Source organism: Falco biarmicus, chromosome 7 (assembly GCF_023638135.1).
Source record: "Falco biarmicus isolate bFalBia1 chromosome 7, bFalBia1.pri, whole genome shotgun sequence".
Taxonomy (NCBI): domain Eukaryota; kingdom Metazoa; phylum Chordata; class Aves; order Falconiformes; family Falconidae; genus Falco; species Falco biarmicus.
In genome coordinates this window covers 18665860-18682718 of record NC_079294.1, presented here as the reverse complement: position 1 = coordinate 18682718, position 16859 = coordinate 18665860, and the positions used below count along the sequence as shown (strand labels likewise).

Sequence of the window (16859 nt, the reverse complement as noted above, 5' to 3'; positions counted from 1 at the left end):
ATGCTTAGAAACCATATATAGAAAACCAATACAATACTTCTAAAAGATGCCTCATGTATTGTGTCATGGTGTTTAAGTCATAATAAACCAAATTACTATCTACTCCTGCAGATATGAAAATATTAATAAAATATTCAGTAATGAACAATACAATCTTTTATTTCTTCCTATATTAGCAATAACCATGCACAGTGTCTTTTAAGATTTGATGTTAAAGTTTTTAAAAAATAATGTGCATATAAAATAATTTATAACATCCCTGTACTGCATACCCATATGAAGAAACATGCATTTGCATATGCATCTACATCTCTGTTACGTATAAATATATTTATAAAAGTATTTATACATCATGTATCTTTATATTCAAATATACACAACAGTCATTTGAAAATGTAATCTCAAAATGGAATTCTTTCACATTTGGGTCATATAGATTCTTGATTTTAAATTCTGGTGATTCTATCCAAATCAGAGCAGTATGAGGAAAACTATTCTGTATTTTGCAAAGATTTGTTTTGTCATTCCTGCCATGCCAGACTGACTTAAATATGACACTATCAGTTTACATCATATTATCCTATTACCAGTACTGCAGCCAGACACAATTTAGATTAAATATGAGTCACCTGATTCTAATCTATCATGTTTTTAAAAAAGTACATCTAATTCTTGGCTACTCAGGCCAATTCTAATGTATAAATGTTGAAGTATATGTATTAAATGTCTGTATAGTGATTGCCGTATGATGAAAGTACAGATCTATGTTAGACTGGTTTTGTGCAATTGATCATCAAATAGCTTGGACTATGTTCACTACTCATCTCACTAAGGAGGATAAAACAAATGGCTCAATTCTGTCATACAATCTTAAGGAGCTGCATCTTGAAAGCAAGAAAACATATAAAAAAAAATTCCTTTTCTCCAAATAGGAGAGGCTCTATATAGTTTGAATTGCTGCTTAGTGCCAGTTATGAACTCATGATGAGCAGAAAATGTGTTATTGTTGCTTGTAAACTTCCCAATATCAGGATTCGGCTTAAGCAGATCTCAGAGCTTAAAAAAAAAAAAAAGAATAAATAACAGAAAAGAAGCATTTTTTCTTAAAAGAGAATTAAGAAATGTAATGGCACATTTTATCTGATTCTCTATTGTCTAAAGTTGGACTTACAGCAGCTACGTTACAGAGTCAAAATGTAGTGAAATACAAAACAATAAACCCCACCACTTCTCTAGAACACTTTCAAAATAGGATTACTCCAAACACGTTACAAATATGAATAAAATAAAGGGTTCTTTGCTGCACTTAGCAATGCCTATTTGGTATTAGACTTCAACTATCCTGAAGGCAAGCTTCCTCAGCTAATGTCAAAGCGGCATTTTTTTACCTTGACAACATGCATTTTCTCTATTTACAGGTAACAAACGTACTTTCCAGCCACCATGTCGGTATCTTGTCATATTTGAAAATGAGCAAAGAAGAAATTAATGTGATCATTAATAAGAACCAAGCAAAACAGCGCACATGGCATGCTATATGTATGAATAAAGAGGTATACGCAAAGGCAGCGTTCCTCCATCAAAGTTGAGAGAACAATATTGATTGATGTTCACAAGAAAAAGATAAGGCAACCAAAGTTTCTTCACTTGCTTTTATAAAAGCCTACCTTTTTTACCTTTTTTTTTTCTTCTGAAAAAGCAACAACCCATATTGTATATTACAACCCATCTCTTGTACGTGTAACTTTTTCAAATCAAGACCTTTATTTTAATCTTGTGTCTTTGACTGTTTACCAGGTAACTCTCAGGTACGTAGCCTATATTTTGCATAGTAGTTGTCATGTCTATAATTAAGAAGCAAAACTGTATTTTCTTTCTTCTACCAGCACAGCAGTTGCAATCTGAGTAGATTTTTAGAGCCTTCTTACAATATACAAAACACATGCTGAAGATTTAACTGACTGATCCAGATATTTTTATTAACTTACTTTAGACATTTTGCTCTTGGTGTCTCCTGTTAAAAATGCCAAATTGTTGATTTCATTCTGAATCACAAAATTTTGTTCTTCTCTTTTGAAATTCTAAAAAGTGGGGGGGGAAAAAAATCACCAGAAGTTTACTTCACCTGCATGTACCACATTTATGTTTAAAGACAGAATGAAATGGAAGAAAAAGTATACTTCTTGTCTTACATGTGATTTACACCACAGGATAAAAACTTCAGCTACCATTCGAAAGAGTTCATCAGAATCTGCATCTGGTTTCTTCAGCCAATTTGCTCTAAATTCAAAATGAAGAGAAATTGAAGAGAAGACATTTAAAATAGGACAACCAAATATAAGAAGCTCTATTTAATAGATCAGGTTAAATTTGTATAGTTAATCATGGAATTTATTGAGAATCACTTCAATTTTACATGACCATGGTTAGAAAAACCATTGTAATGGCAATTTTACTCATCTCCAACAAAACTTTGAATTTTTGGCTACTCGTTTCTGCCTGCTCCTCCTCTGCACCATGCCAACACATGTTTTTTGTGCCTATTCTGTGAATGTGACTAGAAGACAGACCTGGTTGAAAGGGAAAACTCTGAGTATTTGTCTATTTCTTGCCCCCCCCCCCCCCCCCCCTTAAAACTCTGTTATCAAAGCTTTGTGTTGATCCAAAAGAGAATACTATAATGAGGAGCAGAGGAATAGTATAAGGAAAGGAATCAGTGGATAGAGCTGTAAGGACTGACTGACTGCTTCAATTGGTTTATTACTGCAGCCCAGGAACCAACACAACTTCAGTCTGGGTCTGTCTGCACAAGGGTGCTCAGAAAACTTGGGCAAATTAACTAATTAGATGCAGACCTCTTAAATGTCTCTAAAATGCATTAATATGACCATACATGAAGTGGACATCTGACAGCAGACATGGAAGGAATTATTACATTATAATTTATACTCATGAACTCTTCCTAGCTGGATTTCTCCATATCCCAGTTAAATCTGTGTTTTTTAAAAAATTGAAGCGTTTCCTTGCCAACAAGGTCTGAAATAGCAAAAACTTGAATTCATCTAGAAGAAGCAAATAATTCTTGATGTAAATTGGTTCACAGCATAAATGTTCATGTATCCATTGAAAATTATCCTAACTAGCCCAATATGTACTAACACCTAGAAATATAAGTGGACAATGATTATGTACAGAAGAACAATATTGTTAAGGATAGGATTAAGATACTATAGCTACTGAGGTACTATAGATACTTCAGATGCTCTTCTGAAGAGCGTCTTGGGGTCATGCTATGAGGCAAAGGAAAGGGGAAGTGTAGGCACAGAATAATCCTTCAATAAATGGTTGAGAAAAAACTGGTAATTCCAAAGGCAATACAATGTTGTGCAAACACTTTTTGTTTCCCTCTTGAAAAAACAACGCAAAAGATTAACATCTTTGTGGTATTATCTACAAATAGAATGATTCAATTGAGGCAAAACAGGTTTTCACTCCTTCATTAACGGTTAAGGGGTTTAGCCATTTTTTAATTTTTGAAAGGCATATCCATTTGTAACATCATTGGGCTGCAGTAGCATATATAACAAATTTGGTCAGTATATGGCTTCTCAATGATAATTAGTGCAGTTACAATACAACTAAATAAGTCAAATACCTGTGAGAAAAAGGTGTGAATTCAAGGTACATCATTCTATAAGTTAAGAATCTAAAATACTTAGGATCTGATGCTCAGCATAACATTAAATGCATTGTGTTCTTTCTGATTATGTGATCATGGACTCTAGTACATTAACTAATACATATGAATTTAATTATTAGTTTTTATTTACCTGTTGTTGTCTACATAACGTATCAACATTGGATAGAAGGCATAAAGATCTCTACAAAGAACAGCAAACTCATCAAGAATCAGTAGCTCAGCTTCCTGGGTGTCACTTTTACTATCTGCTTTCAGTTGTTCCTCCTCCATCACGATCTTTATAGCTTTCTTCTTCAGTTTCTCCAGTGTTGGAATAAAGTGAGTTTTCAGCAGATCAGGCCTGGCTTTGCTGATGATGGGTTGAGCATAAACTATACATAAAATACAAATAATCCTATGATTTAAGCACAATTGATGTTTTTCATGGTACTAATATGAGCTATGCAGTTCTAGAAAACATAAAGGTCATACTGCTTCACATATGTCTGGAGCATTGTGAATGTATTAATAAAACTATGAATATAGCTTTGTACAACTGTGTGTATTGAGAGATTAAAAGCTAGTTACTGGGAATTTAGATAAGTATTTCAGTCACGTCAATTAAACTACCGTGGTTTTGGCGAGTCGCGTGTCTCTGAGAACTTAAAGTAGGGATAGAGACACTAAAATCCTTACAAAAATGCTCTTGGGTTTTTTTTGTGTGTGAGGGTTTTTTTTTGTTTGTTTGGTTTTTTTTATATATATACAATTTCAGAAAATAATCAGAAGAATAGTTCTGGAAGAATTCCTTTACCTCTTTTTGCCTTGGGCAAGCTAAAATGCAGAGAATGAATGACTAGTTCAAGATCGTAGATCTATTTTGTACAAGCATTAGTAATAAAATGCAGAACACCTGAGTCAAAAATCCTTTGAAGAACCACACTAGTACATCATCTCCTTACTCAGATAAGCAATAACTACAAAACTGCAAGCAGTGGTCTCTACAATTAAGTAACAGAGTTCTTACTAATTTTAAATGCAATCCTTATTATTATTATTAAAGACTTTCCTGTATTTAAAATAACACTGAAAACCCAGTACCAAAGGGGGATTAAAATTTAGCAGGGAATTATTACCTTTACACATATTTTCTTGAATCACCTTATTGCATATTATACTCTTAATATGCAATATTAAAATCTTTATACGGTTTAAAAGGGATGGTAAAATTTCAAACCCGAGAATTTCAGATAGCTAGCTACTAAATATTACAGGACATTTTGAGAAATTTTCCTGCTCATTTAATAGCCGGTACAGTTACTCCAGCAAAGCGACTGATTCTGAATTTGGGTTACTCCTGGAATTATTTCACTATGTACACTTTTTTCCCTTTTGTCCCAATATTTCATAAACAGAATTCACAGCACTTACACCCTCTGCTATAATACACAGTTCTTAGGTGTTTTGAAAATCAACGGAATTCATCACTCCAAATTAAACACTAAGGCTCTTATACAGCACATGAAGACATTAAGATTTTTAAAATCCATTATGTTGTACAGAAAGCTCTCTGCTTAAGTGATGCTACAATGCATGTATAAAAATAATATATTTTTTTAAAATCTATTATTGTTACTTATCTACTCTTTATCATTCTTTCCTTTTGTTTTTTTTGTTACAATTTATTATTATATCACTGGGTAATATGGTGAAGTGTATCAAAGTAATTAAATATTATAAGGTACAATATTTACCGCACCTGCAATTCTTTTCATCCAAGATGCTTCATCTATTCCCAGATTGTTGTTAATGATTTTCAGAATGTTTCCAAGAATGATGCTCAGATGCTCAGATGTTATCATTGTACAACAAGGCCCAGCACTTTGAGGAACACTCTCAGACCCTCTTTCCCACCAGTAGGATAAATAGTTGCATAGCATGGGTAAGATAACCTCGATTACATGAGGCATTTCAGTGTATCGTGCTCCAGACTCTGCTAAATCATTAATTTCCTTTATTAGTCCATCCAGCTGGGGGATCTCTGGACACATCTCTTCTACTGTATCAGGCATACCTAAAACTGCAAGTGCAGAAAGCAAAAGATTTGTTAACGAAATAAAAGAGAATGTCCAGGTTCATCTATGTTAAAAGCCTAAATGCAAATAACACTGTCACTCAGGGTTTTTTTCTGTCACCATCTTGGGCAGACATAACTATAGTAAGGCTTTGGAGTATGCACAGGTATATATCTCATCTCATCTCATAAATTATATCTTTCTGATGATATGCATATGTTTGTGGGTTATTTTTTGCATGAGGAACAGTACTTACTTGCTCTTTCTCTTGCACTTTTTGTGTTGAAGACAGACAATGGGTTATAATGGTTGAGAGAAGGTTCAAGGAATGCTACTGGAATGGCTGCTGCAAGAGATGCTAAGCATTCACCAAGTGCAGGACGCTGCCTGTATATAAGACACACAAAAAGTTACCTGAGAGGAAAGGGCTTTCAATATCTAGCATGCATTATAAAGCAGCATTAACATTTATTAGTTTATCTTTTTAATACATTAGGAACGACTTGAAAATTAGAATATTACTCACATAAACAGAATTACTGGAAATAACAGTAGTATAAAGAAACAATTTTTTTTAAAAAAACAACCTCCACCAAGTATTGTGTATTAAAGGTAAAGTGCTCCACAGTGCAACTACAGACTATAGAACACATGCCTAGAATATGCACAAAGAATAATTCAGTAACTTATAATTCTTAATTAATCTATATAATTCTTATTATACCTTTGGTTTGCTTAAACAAGTAAATGTATATGATCAACAGGAAATTGTTTAGGCAGTCATACCTTTTTAAAGATTTCACTTATTTTCTGTTTATATATATATTTCTTTTGCTTCATACTTCTTCATACTTTTGCTTCATATTTACGTAGTAAAATTATGAGAAATACTACTGCTACTTATCAAAAATTGATTTAATGACTTTATGGCATTCTGTGTGGCATGTTCTGAAGGGCAAATTTGCATTCCTCCATACAACCTTCCCATGTTCCTATTTGTCTGTTCTGTGCTAGCACTAAAACTCAGATAGCATCTTGATAAGCTGGATGAAGGAACTGGTACAGCTGAAATCAAACTTCACCATAAAAACAAAACTAACCAAGCCAAATCAACAGCAACAAAACATGCTCATCATCTGGCTGCAGATATGCTATTTACCAGCAAAAAGAAATTCACATATTACTCTGTTTCAAGGGTGAATGTTCATTAGTTCTCTGTACAGAATTACGACAGTTTACAGCCATCCACAGAAATGGAAAATGCAGAAATCAATTATCACAAAATTAAAAAGAAACTATGTGTTCCACCTATAGTTCTATGTCATTTTCCTTACATTCTGACCATACATATAGTGTACATTTTGCAACAGAATACATGATACATTGATATCACAGGTAGCAACCACAGAACATCTAATTAAAAAAAAAAACCTGATAATGTTAGAATTCCTACTAAATTAGAGAACAGCAATGTTGTCTTCCAATTTAAATTGTAATTAAGATGCATCATTATATATATGGGAGATTTTATAAATTTTCATAAAAGGGAAACTTTATAACGTCTTTGCCATCTGTTGGATCAAGAGGGAAAAACTTGGTGTATATATATATAATCATATATACACAAACACATATTAAAAAGTAATTTGAAAAGACAACATCAAATGTACTGAGGCTACTCCCATGCATGAGAATGTCATAATGCATATCCATCTTTCTATATGAAAGGAGGATACCAAGGAGCCCAAAGAAGTGAAGATGAACAATTATACAACAAGGCTAAGGAAATTACTGTAACTATACAGATATTTTCTGTCATATGGAAGTCCTAAATATAAGAAACCAAGGGAAAGCCCAAGTTTTGTAATTAGAAAAGATAAAAAGACTATCAGAGCAGATAGTCACTGACATAAAAAGCAAGTAATATAAAATAAATCACTCGGATCCCTGAGTGATTCAATAGAATTAATGGAGTAAATGGCACTTAAAGAAAAGCCAGATTAACCCTTCAGACAATATATGTTAAGAAGACAACTAAATAAAAACATTCACTCCAAAAAATGAGTAACTGTCAGAGCTGATGTGCAAGTCTTGGAGGAAGTGGAAAACACTTGAAATATAATCAAATCAATCTATACTTTGAAAATTTTTTATAATGGACTTTCTTGCATCTTTGGCAGGCTTCATTTTGAGAACCCTCAAAGAGGTCAAATCGAAGTCTTTGAACATCTGGATATGTACCGTATGACAATACAGAAATTAATTTTGTCATATTTATGTATATACATAAAAAGTTCTATAATTTCTTAACATGCAGAAATCTGTATTTCATATTACTGATACAGATATTTCATAATTTGTGCTAAAAATCCTTTGGAAATGTGTTTCTACAAAAAAAAAAACAGGAAAAGACCAAGACACCATAAATGGACATACAACTTTTGGGTACCAGGTATGAAAGGGAGTTTTCAACTGCAAATTTAGGACCTAAATTTCTGATGCAGTTAATAAAAAAGGAATAGGTACCTTGGTATAGAATTCATAGTCAGAATGCCTATAGCAATAATACTGCAACAATACTACAAGTTTTTATATATATATACATACACACACATATATCTCTAATTCTATATATTTTAGAGATAGATATATATATATATATAGCTAGTAGAGCATGGTGGCTGGAAGTAGTCAAGGACTACTGTGTTTTGCATCCAGTCCTCAACATTTATAAACCACATAGGCATTTAGAAAAGAAAGGTCCACAGAGGAATCAGAAACATTTTCAACATACTAAACAAGCTAAATACTCTTTGTACAAAGATAAAACCTTTGACAATTGAAGTTTGTCACAACAAGGCAGCAGCAAGAATCCAGTTTAGCATTAGTCCTGAACCACAGCAGCCAGAAGTCTTGTAGAATCATCTGAACTATTTCAGCCATGAAAAGTGATATTCATCTATGAAAAGTGAACTGTGACTCATCCTGCAATGGAAGGTAAAAATGTCCCTGCCAAATTCACTAGGAAAAACCCTGCACTTTGACCCTAAATCTCAGGATTTTTAAATTTGAGTAACTGTTCAAGTCAACTCAATCATTCACTTCTAAGTTTTGCTGAAACATTGAGCAATTTGTTTGAAGCCCTACCTCTCACCTAGACACTGATGTCCGCCTACTCAGGCTCTTAGTGAGACTAGTGAAAACCAAACTAAATGAAATCCACAGTTGGAAACCTCTCACACAGCCTTAGGAGACTAATTAATTTCTTTGGCTATATCTGATCTGATCATGCTTTCCTTCAAGAAGACAACTGCATTAGGAAAAGGGAACGCTGCTAACGTCAGCGTTTAATGTAATTAACTGTCCAGTGCTTATAGCTTTTGCCAATCAAGCAAAGAGTGTGCTATGAGCTCTTCTCATTGAAAGGCAGCTCAAAAACAATCACATTTTATTTCCTGTGAAAAGATCCTGACTTCTAGTTAGAGTAGGGGCAAGGCTTTTCCTATCAATCTGTGTCAAAGAGTACTTAAAACTTTCAAACACAGAAAAAGAAGAAAGAAAGAGTATAGCTTTGTAATTTAGTGATGGACTAATGACTAAATGACTGAATGTGGACATACACAAGAACGAGCTTGTGCACACATGTACATGCATGTAAAGTGGGAGGAAAGACACTCTGTTCACCAGATTTTGCATGAATTCCTGAATAAACTCTGGAAGGAAGTGGAAACCAGTGTTCCTTATACTATGCAAACCCTCTTCTAACCAGACTAGAGAGCTCTATTTCCTCCAGTTTAGTCTCTCTATTAAGCCCTGTGGATCTTAAACTTTTCATTATAAGAAAAATCATGAAAAGTGCCTAACCTAAAGCCTTCAAAAGCATAAGGAAGGTTATGATTACCTCAGCTCCTGTCTTGTGATAGACCAACAATTAGGGTCCTCTTTTTGGAAGTAGCAGATAGGGATTTGAGTCTCTTTCAATGGAAGAGGATCTAAAAATCCAGGACTTGGAACATATCATAGCAACTAGATGCTGTAAGGAATCGTAGACCCTGCTCTTTTTTAAGTGTAAGTAACTGGTAAAGTGGTTTCCTTTGTAAAGGCTGTCAGAATGCTCTATGTATGCTCAGGACAACTATTTTGAGACCTCTTTACAGACTTAGGTGTGAGACAGACACAGCCTACTTGTGGTACTCCGCCTACTTACCACAGCAACAGTAGCCAAACTTCAGGAACCTTAATGGCAACCCATGGAAAAATTTAGTTTTCCCTATGAGAAAAATAAACTCCCTGCAGATACACTGCCATATCCAGGATGAGTAGTTTGGGTTTTTTTGTGTGTGGAATTGAACTCTCAGGTACAGGCAACCACATTCCAGCTATAGTGTATTTTATACATGTTCATGCTCTTTCAGATTCACCTTCCATTCAAGCTGCTATATTACCTAAACAACACACTTATAAAGAAGAGAAAATTTTACATGCTGAGTTTTTCACTCAATACCTTTCAACATAGATGTTCTTCCCAGTCCCAAGGGAATAAAGGCTACAAAGAATTCTGTAACATGAAACTTGTACATCACCCACTGGAGGAAAATAAGAAGTAGATGATCAGTATTTGTTCAACTAAAAACTACTTTCCAAATATTAAACATCTGTTTTATGCAATCTCAAAAAATGGTGCCTAAAACTTTTAGCATGTGTATCACTGAACATTCTAGGCTGTCAATACTCCACACATGTTATTTATCTTCTATTTCTCTGATACCCCATCTGTCATCTACATTTATTCCAAAACCTAACAGATCATGAGACATTTCAAGAGGTCAGCAGATACTTGCTAACAAGATATTGCAGTTTATCACACTTGCAGAGCACCATTTTAAGATAAACCAAATCAGTCTGTGTGTCTAACCTCTAGGAATATGGTATAAAGGCTCCCCAACTTTTCAAAGAAAGTATTTTTATGGCTATCAATCTTTTAATTATCTTCTGTTTTGCAAATGTGATCACCCAAATATATACACAATGTTTGAACAGCATATTGCTGAATCTCAAGGAGGCATTTCATGAATTTTAAACTAAATAATGCTAAAAATAAAGAAAAATTATATTAAAAGAAATACAGCGGTTTTCAAATGTGAGAAAAAAACACAAGTAATAATGAGTTGCCTTCTTTGATCTAATGAATTAAAAACATGTAACAAAAATAAGCATAATTTAATTTTCTATAGGAAATTAGTCTTACCCACACAGCTGGTAAGAGAGCACTTAAGGGGAAATTTTAATTTCCCTCTGTCAGTGTTTGCAGAAATATTGTACATAATAAACTTGAAACTTACTATTATTTTTAAACACACAATAGAAATAAGGTACTATGCGGCTCATTTCAGATTTCATGTTGGAAATGTGTGTTACTGAAAACAGAATTTCATTCTTTGAATTCATGCAATCATTACTAAAAAGCATTTGCATTATTATAACACAAGGAACTTCAAAAATAAAATAAAAGACTTACAAAGTAAATCAATTCCAAACTGATATTGTGAAATATGTTCAAAAATGGATGTCAGAATCGGTAACAATGCTACTGTAGTATAATTAATATTCTGTGAAACACCCTTGATTTGTGTTCGTGAATGGGTAAATTTTCCAAGTTTAAGATTTTCTGAAGTTTTTTCAAGGTCTTCAGCTGCGTTTTCAAAAAAGGCACGCAGTCCAGCTTTGACAAGCTCAGATCCTGATTTCATAACGGTTCTGAAAAATAATAAAGGAAAAAAAATAACTTTGTCCTGATCATTAGTAGTTGCATAGATATATATGTACATGCTAGTTACATTCTATCAGTCTTTGAATATACACACACATATTAGTGAACTTCACATTATGAATTGAAAGGACAGTTATATCTACTCAGTAGTATAAGTAACAATGAGCTTGGAGTATTTTATACAAAATAATAACAACAAAGAACTTGCATCCTTCAGTCTTGTCTTCCTAGTTTTTGTGATGTTCTTCCAAGTAACATAATGCCTTCTTAGCAAACATCATAGGTGGTAAGAAAGCTCCTCCATATAATATGCTCAAGAAAAATACCTATTAATCCCTAAATGTTTATGGGAGCCACAAGAACTAGGTATGCAAGTCAGGATACATGCTTACCTATTTTTCAAAGCACCCTAAATCTAGAAAATGTGACTGCAATACCAGCATCACAGTCCCATTCCTTAATTTTTTTTGCGCTCTTCTCCAACCCCTTAGTGAAGCTTTTCAGTGTCATTACTCACAACTGTCAGGCTGCTGTATAACATAATCAGGCCAGAAAACAGCTCAAATGAGAAAACGATCTTGGCCTGTTTCGAATTACATAAGCATTTAAATGGCAAAGAGCAAAAGTTAGTAAATGTAACTATGCCCATATATTAATACATTCTGCATACTTCTAATGACATTTTTTCTAATATGCACTAAAGTGTCTCTATAGGTATCAATACCTGCAGTTCCAAAGTTTGTGTCATTTATATCTCCCAATATCTTCAAATGCCCTTGGAAAGGGTGACAAGTTTTCAGTGTTTTAATGGCAGATATTGAACAGAAAAATGTAGATGAAACCCTTTAGATGAAATTTGCTAATATGGAGGTCAGGATCTGAATTATTAATACAACTAATATCATCAATTAGGAATAAAGAATAAAAAAACCCAGAAACAATCCAACTGCTCCTGAAAAGCTCTGTGAAACACATGTGGTTTGCAGCTCTGGTACAAATGTTGCAAACTTACCGTGTGTCAAGAGACTGAGCTAAGATGTGCAGGCAGTTCACCATTGTAGCAGAATCACTACCTGGTTAGAAAGAGATATCATGAGAGCACAATAGTATTGAAAATGTAGGATAATCTAATGATCTAAAACATCATTATTGGAGATGCACAGGTTAAACAAGTCATGATGTGTCTCCCACCTTAGGTCACTGGAGAGAGAGTTAGGTCTGGTTCTAGAATAACTTTCAATTTCTTGAGTCTATACAAGAACTAAAAAGAATAACTAGTGTCTGCTTACGGCTCATTGTCATCACTTGACCCTGCAACATTCTGAACTTTGTACCTTGTAGTACCTACATTTCTTTTATAATTTTCTTACCAATACCTTTTTCTCAGAGGTACGTTGTTTTTCCCTACATGGCCCTTACTTACTGAGAAATTAAACTACTGAAATCAACAGTTCGATGACAGAAATCAAAACAATTAGTGTAAGCTGACTTTTGAAAAGCTAAAAGTAACTGCAGAGGCATGAAATTTTTTTTAAAAGGAGTCTAAAGATCCTAGAAGCTGCTAATTGTCCTGCTTCAACACTTTACATATTCTATTAACTGTTCGCTTCAGAGCCATATTCAAGGCACTCACTAATTGTACTGGAAGTTTATGCATCATTTTATAGAATTTTGGCTATAGCTTGTGAAATGCTTCAGGTAAGACAGAAGCAATGGTTATACATTCTTTATATTTTTAACTTTACGAAGATCTTTCTTAACAACTTACCAAAAAGTGAGATCCTATGTCTAACAAGAGCAGCTAGTTTGCAGAACAGGCTAAAGTAGAAAAGAACAGAAAGAGCAAGACAAGACAAAGATTAAAGATTTATTTAGAATGAGGTAAAGAGTAGTAGGAATAGGAAAGACAAACCACAACATAGTTCCTGGAAAGTGTATTTTGAATCATACATGATGATAACAGTCAGTCAAGTAGCTGCATTAAGCAGAATAACTTTTTGAAGGTTTCGAAGTCTCTCATTTTCTGAGCTTCGCTACTTCAGAGATAACTTGAAATGGGAAACTTTTTTTTCATTACAGTGGTTTCCAACAATTGCATCTTATATGGTTGAGTCATTCTTTATGGCTATTATTTCTGAATAAGAACTTTTTTTGTAAGAACAAAACTGAGTAAAATTTTAGTGGTTTACTTGGCATTCTGCAGGAAATAAAAGTTACAAATTTTCAAACTATTTAAAACAATTTTCAAAGATACCCTTTGTAAATAAATAAATTTGTTTAGCCACTGCTAATAAGATGAATCTTGAAACATATTCAGACTACAAGAGCTTCTCGCAAGTATGTCAGAAACTTGTGTATCTAACCTATCTGTCAAAATAATAAGACAACTAAGAGAAAGGAAAAATTACCAACTCTGTAAAGATTAAAGGGACTACTTTTAACTTCTAAAACCAAAGACAGCTAGGCAGACTTGTTTATCATCTATACTATACTTTACAAATGGAATTTGGACATAACAAAATGAAGAAAATATACCTTAGGAAATGGTATGGTCTGTTACTAAGAACAGATTGTCATTGCTATCTTCACAGTAGTAGGGAAATAATATACCTCCTATAAGATGAAAATAACTGATAGCCATGTTTCTTAATGAAGAATGGGCAAAGAATTATAAGGTATTTCTGAATGTATGAAAGCAGATATGCAGGCTAGACATCTAACTTCCTTCATTTGCCTTTGTAAAGGCATTTTGTACAACCCTAGTAAGCATCTTTCTGGCTTTAATAAGTTGATCTGACTGACTTCAGGGAAGTAATAGGAGTATGCAGAGAGGAAGCATGAAATTGAAATGAAATGAAACTCCATCCTCCTTAACCTAAGCTGACTTCCTTCAGCTATTGGAGGACAACCTTACACATTTGTATATAATATATCTGAAAGCTCAGTAAAACAGAATCTTAGTGATTTAACACTCACTCTTAGAGGCAACCGCTATATAAGGACTACCACCCACCTAGAAGATGGAAAAAGGCAGCCAATAATAATTTAGAGAACTGCAAAAATCACTGGAAGATACACTGAAGAATGGAATCTAGGAAGTTCAGTGCTAGGCTTGATTTTATGTAACAATAAGTAACCTTTAATTTCAAATTTTGACTCTACTATTCTGTTGGAAAAAGTAATCAACTTTGGTTAACATCGTGAAGGAAAGCAAAAGGAATTTGAAAACCTGACAGTTAAAGTAAGAAAGCTTGAGAGTAAAATACAGTTTTGAAAGATTAGGATACAAAATTTCCCAAATAACTGGCAGCACACCTTTAAGGGGGAGAAAAAAGTGGCAACAAATATGATAGATGACAGTCATAGTTAAAGTATACTAAATATTAGTTTTAAAATTTTAATTGCAGAAAAATGAAATTCTTTTGTAAAGGCAACACATTATAAATTAAAAGGCAACTGTCTCTTTTTAATTGAGTTTTCTAGAATAACTTGAAGTCATATGGCTAATTCCAACCAAATCTGAAACAGTACAGACATCTAAGAACTATTAAATTCCAGCAATTTTTGTGCGGGGTAGAAGTAACTTTGTATAGAAGGGACAATCCATAATTACCCCTAAAAAGCTGCATCATGGTATTTTCACATTTTTGATACCTGAAAATTTAAATGTGAGACTATTTATATGACTGAACAGTGGGATAAACTCTAGGCAGAAACCGCCATCAACAAAGAAACACAAACTCATCAGAAACAATTATTAGTTCCATTCCTTGCAGAATCATTTATTAATGTTTCTGATGTTATCATCCAAAATTGTCTATTGTAATATATATATAATTAATATATGTACTTCATTCTTTAATTATATATTAAAGAGTACTAAAATGAGGAATTTATTCATTCACTGCCATTTTGATACAGAATACACTATTCACTTTCTATCTGAGGAAACTGATCTTTTGACCTATCTCTCTCTTTATGCTAAGAAAAGACCTTCAATTATCTATATAGTACCCTCCTGTGTATATCTTAATTTTCTACTTACCTTGCTACCATTTCCTTTTCCTTATTTGATGCATATCCACTGCTACTGAGTGATTTTGTTGGAGAAGACAGGAAGTAGAGGCAGTGATTTGTAAAGTACTGATCAACTAATGGTAAAAGAACCTAAGAAATACAGATACAAAATGTATTTTTCACAGAGCATAATGGTAAACGTAGCAACATCGCTCTGATTGGTCATAGTTCATTCAAAGAATTTTAGAAGTTCTGTAACTGTTGTATTTTCTCATTTAAGACACAAAGTCATATAAATTAAAAACTTAAATGTTACAATTTTACTTAAAAGTTACATAAATAATAAACAGTTACACAGATTATCTGTTTTGGATCTTATATTGCAGCCTTACTCTTCTCACATTCAACAGTGATAAATGTCACTGAACTAAGAGGACCCTTCCTCTCCACTATTTACATAACTGTTTGGTACAGATATAAAGGGAGAGGACTTTTGGGTTTTTTTAAGATCCTAAATTAAAACCTAAATGTTTCTTACTTCAAATCTGATTATTGACATTTTTCTTATTATACACAGATGTGTATGATATTACTATACATAGGAATACTTCCTCTTAATTAGATGATACTGTGCACTTCAGTGATATACTGAGGCAAAATTTTTCAGCAATAATTTATATGCTCATCAAGAGTATTTAATTTCACGTATAAATAAGCTGCCTTTTAATTTCTATGTTCCTTCTCATGTAGGAGCAGATACATTGAAATATTTTAAAATGTTTGAATCCATCACATATATTGAAATATTTTGGAAGATGTTTTCAAATATCTGTTAGCAACATTTAATTGATTACTTACCATGAAAAAAAATGGGAAAGATGTATTTCTTTTACCTGAAAAGCAGCCTACCATTACAAATTTCCATGTTCTGTATAAATGAATGCATATGTACATTACTTGAAATACTAAATCACTCACTTTGGCAAAGAATTTTATTTCTTGGTCATGTGGAGATTTTTCAGTTTTTCCACTGGTTACAATGGCTTCTGCAAGGATACAATCAAGGCAGACATGAATAAGAAGTCTTCTAATAATAAATAACACAACAGCTCTTTGATATAGCCTTGTAAACTTAGCCTCGCTGAAATGCAAATAAGCAGCAGAAACAGTTTAGCAAGTTACAGATGTCAAAGAATTCAACCTGCAAACTAAAACACAGAATTTGTTTCTTAAATGCAATAAAAATATTCATTGCTACAAATTTAAACATATCAGTCTGAATATTTAAATATAAACAATTTTAACTATTTTCAAAATT

At 33.2% G+C, this 16859-nt stretch overlaps 1 protein-coding gene across 1 annotated transcript in view; it reads right to left on the bottom strand.

Annotated features, from left to right (window-relative positions):
• Positions 1 to 16859, bottom strand: part of RYR3 (ryanodine receptor 3) — a 233144-nt gene that overhangs the window by 47303 nt on the left and 168982 nt on the right. Inside the window, exons 60-70 of the mRNA XM_056346522.1 lie at positions 16520 to 16587; positions 15570 to 15691; positions 13293 to 13342; positions 12537 to 12597; positions 11273 to 11511; positions 10259 to 10340; positions 6011 to 6141; positions 5439 to 5759; positions 3831 to 4071; positions 2193 to 2280; positions 1989 to 2081 (exon numbers count right to left, since the gene is read on the bottom strand). Of these exons, the coding sequence (XP_056202497.1) occupies positions 1989 to 2081; positions 2193 to 2280; positions 3831 to 4071; positions 5439 to 5759; positions 6011 to 6141; positions 10259 to 10340; positions 11273 to 11511; positions 12537 to 12597; positions 13293 to 13342; positions 15570 to 15691; positions 16520 to 16587 (1496 nt within the window). The remainder of the gene's footprint in view (positions 1 to 1988; positions 2082 to 2192; positions 2281 to 3830; positions 4072 to 5438; positions 5760 to 6010; positions 6142 to 10258; positions 10341 to 11272; positions 11512 to 12536; positions 12598 to 13292; positions 13343 to 15569; positions 15692 to 16519; positions 16588 to 16859) is intronic.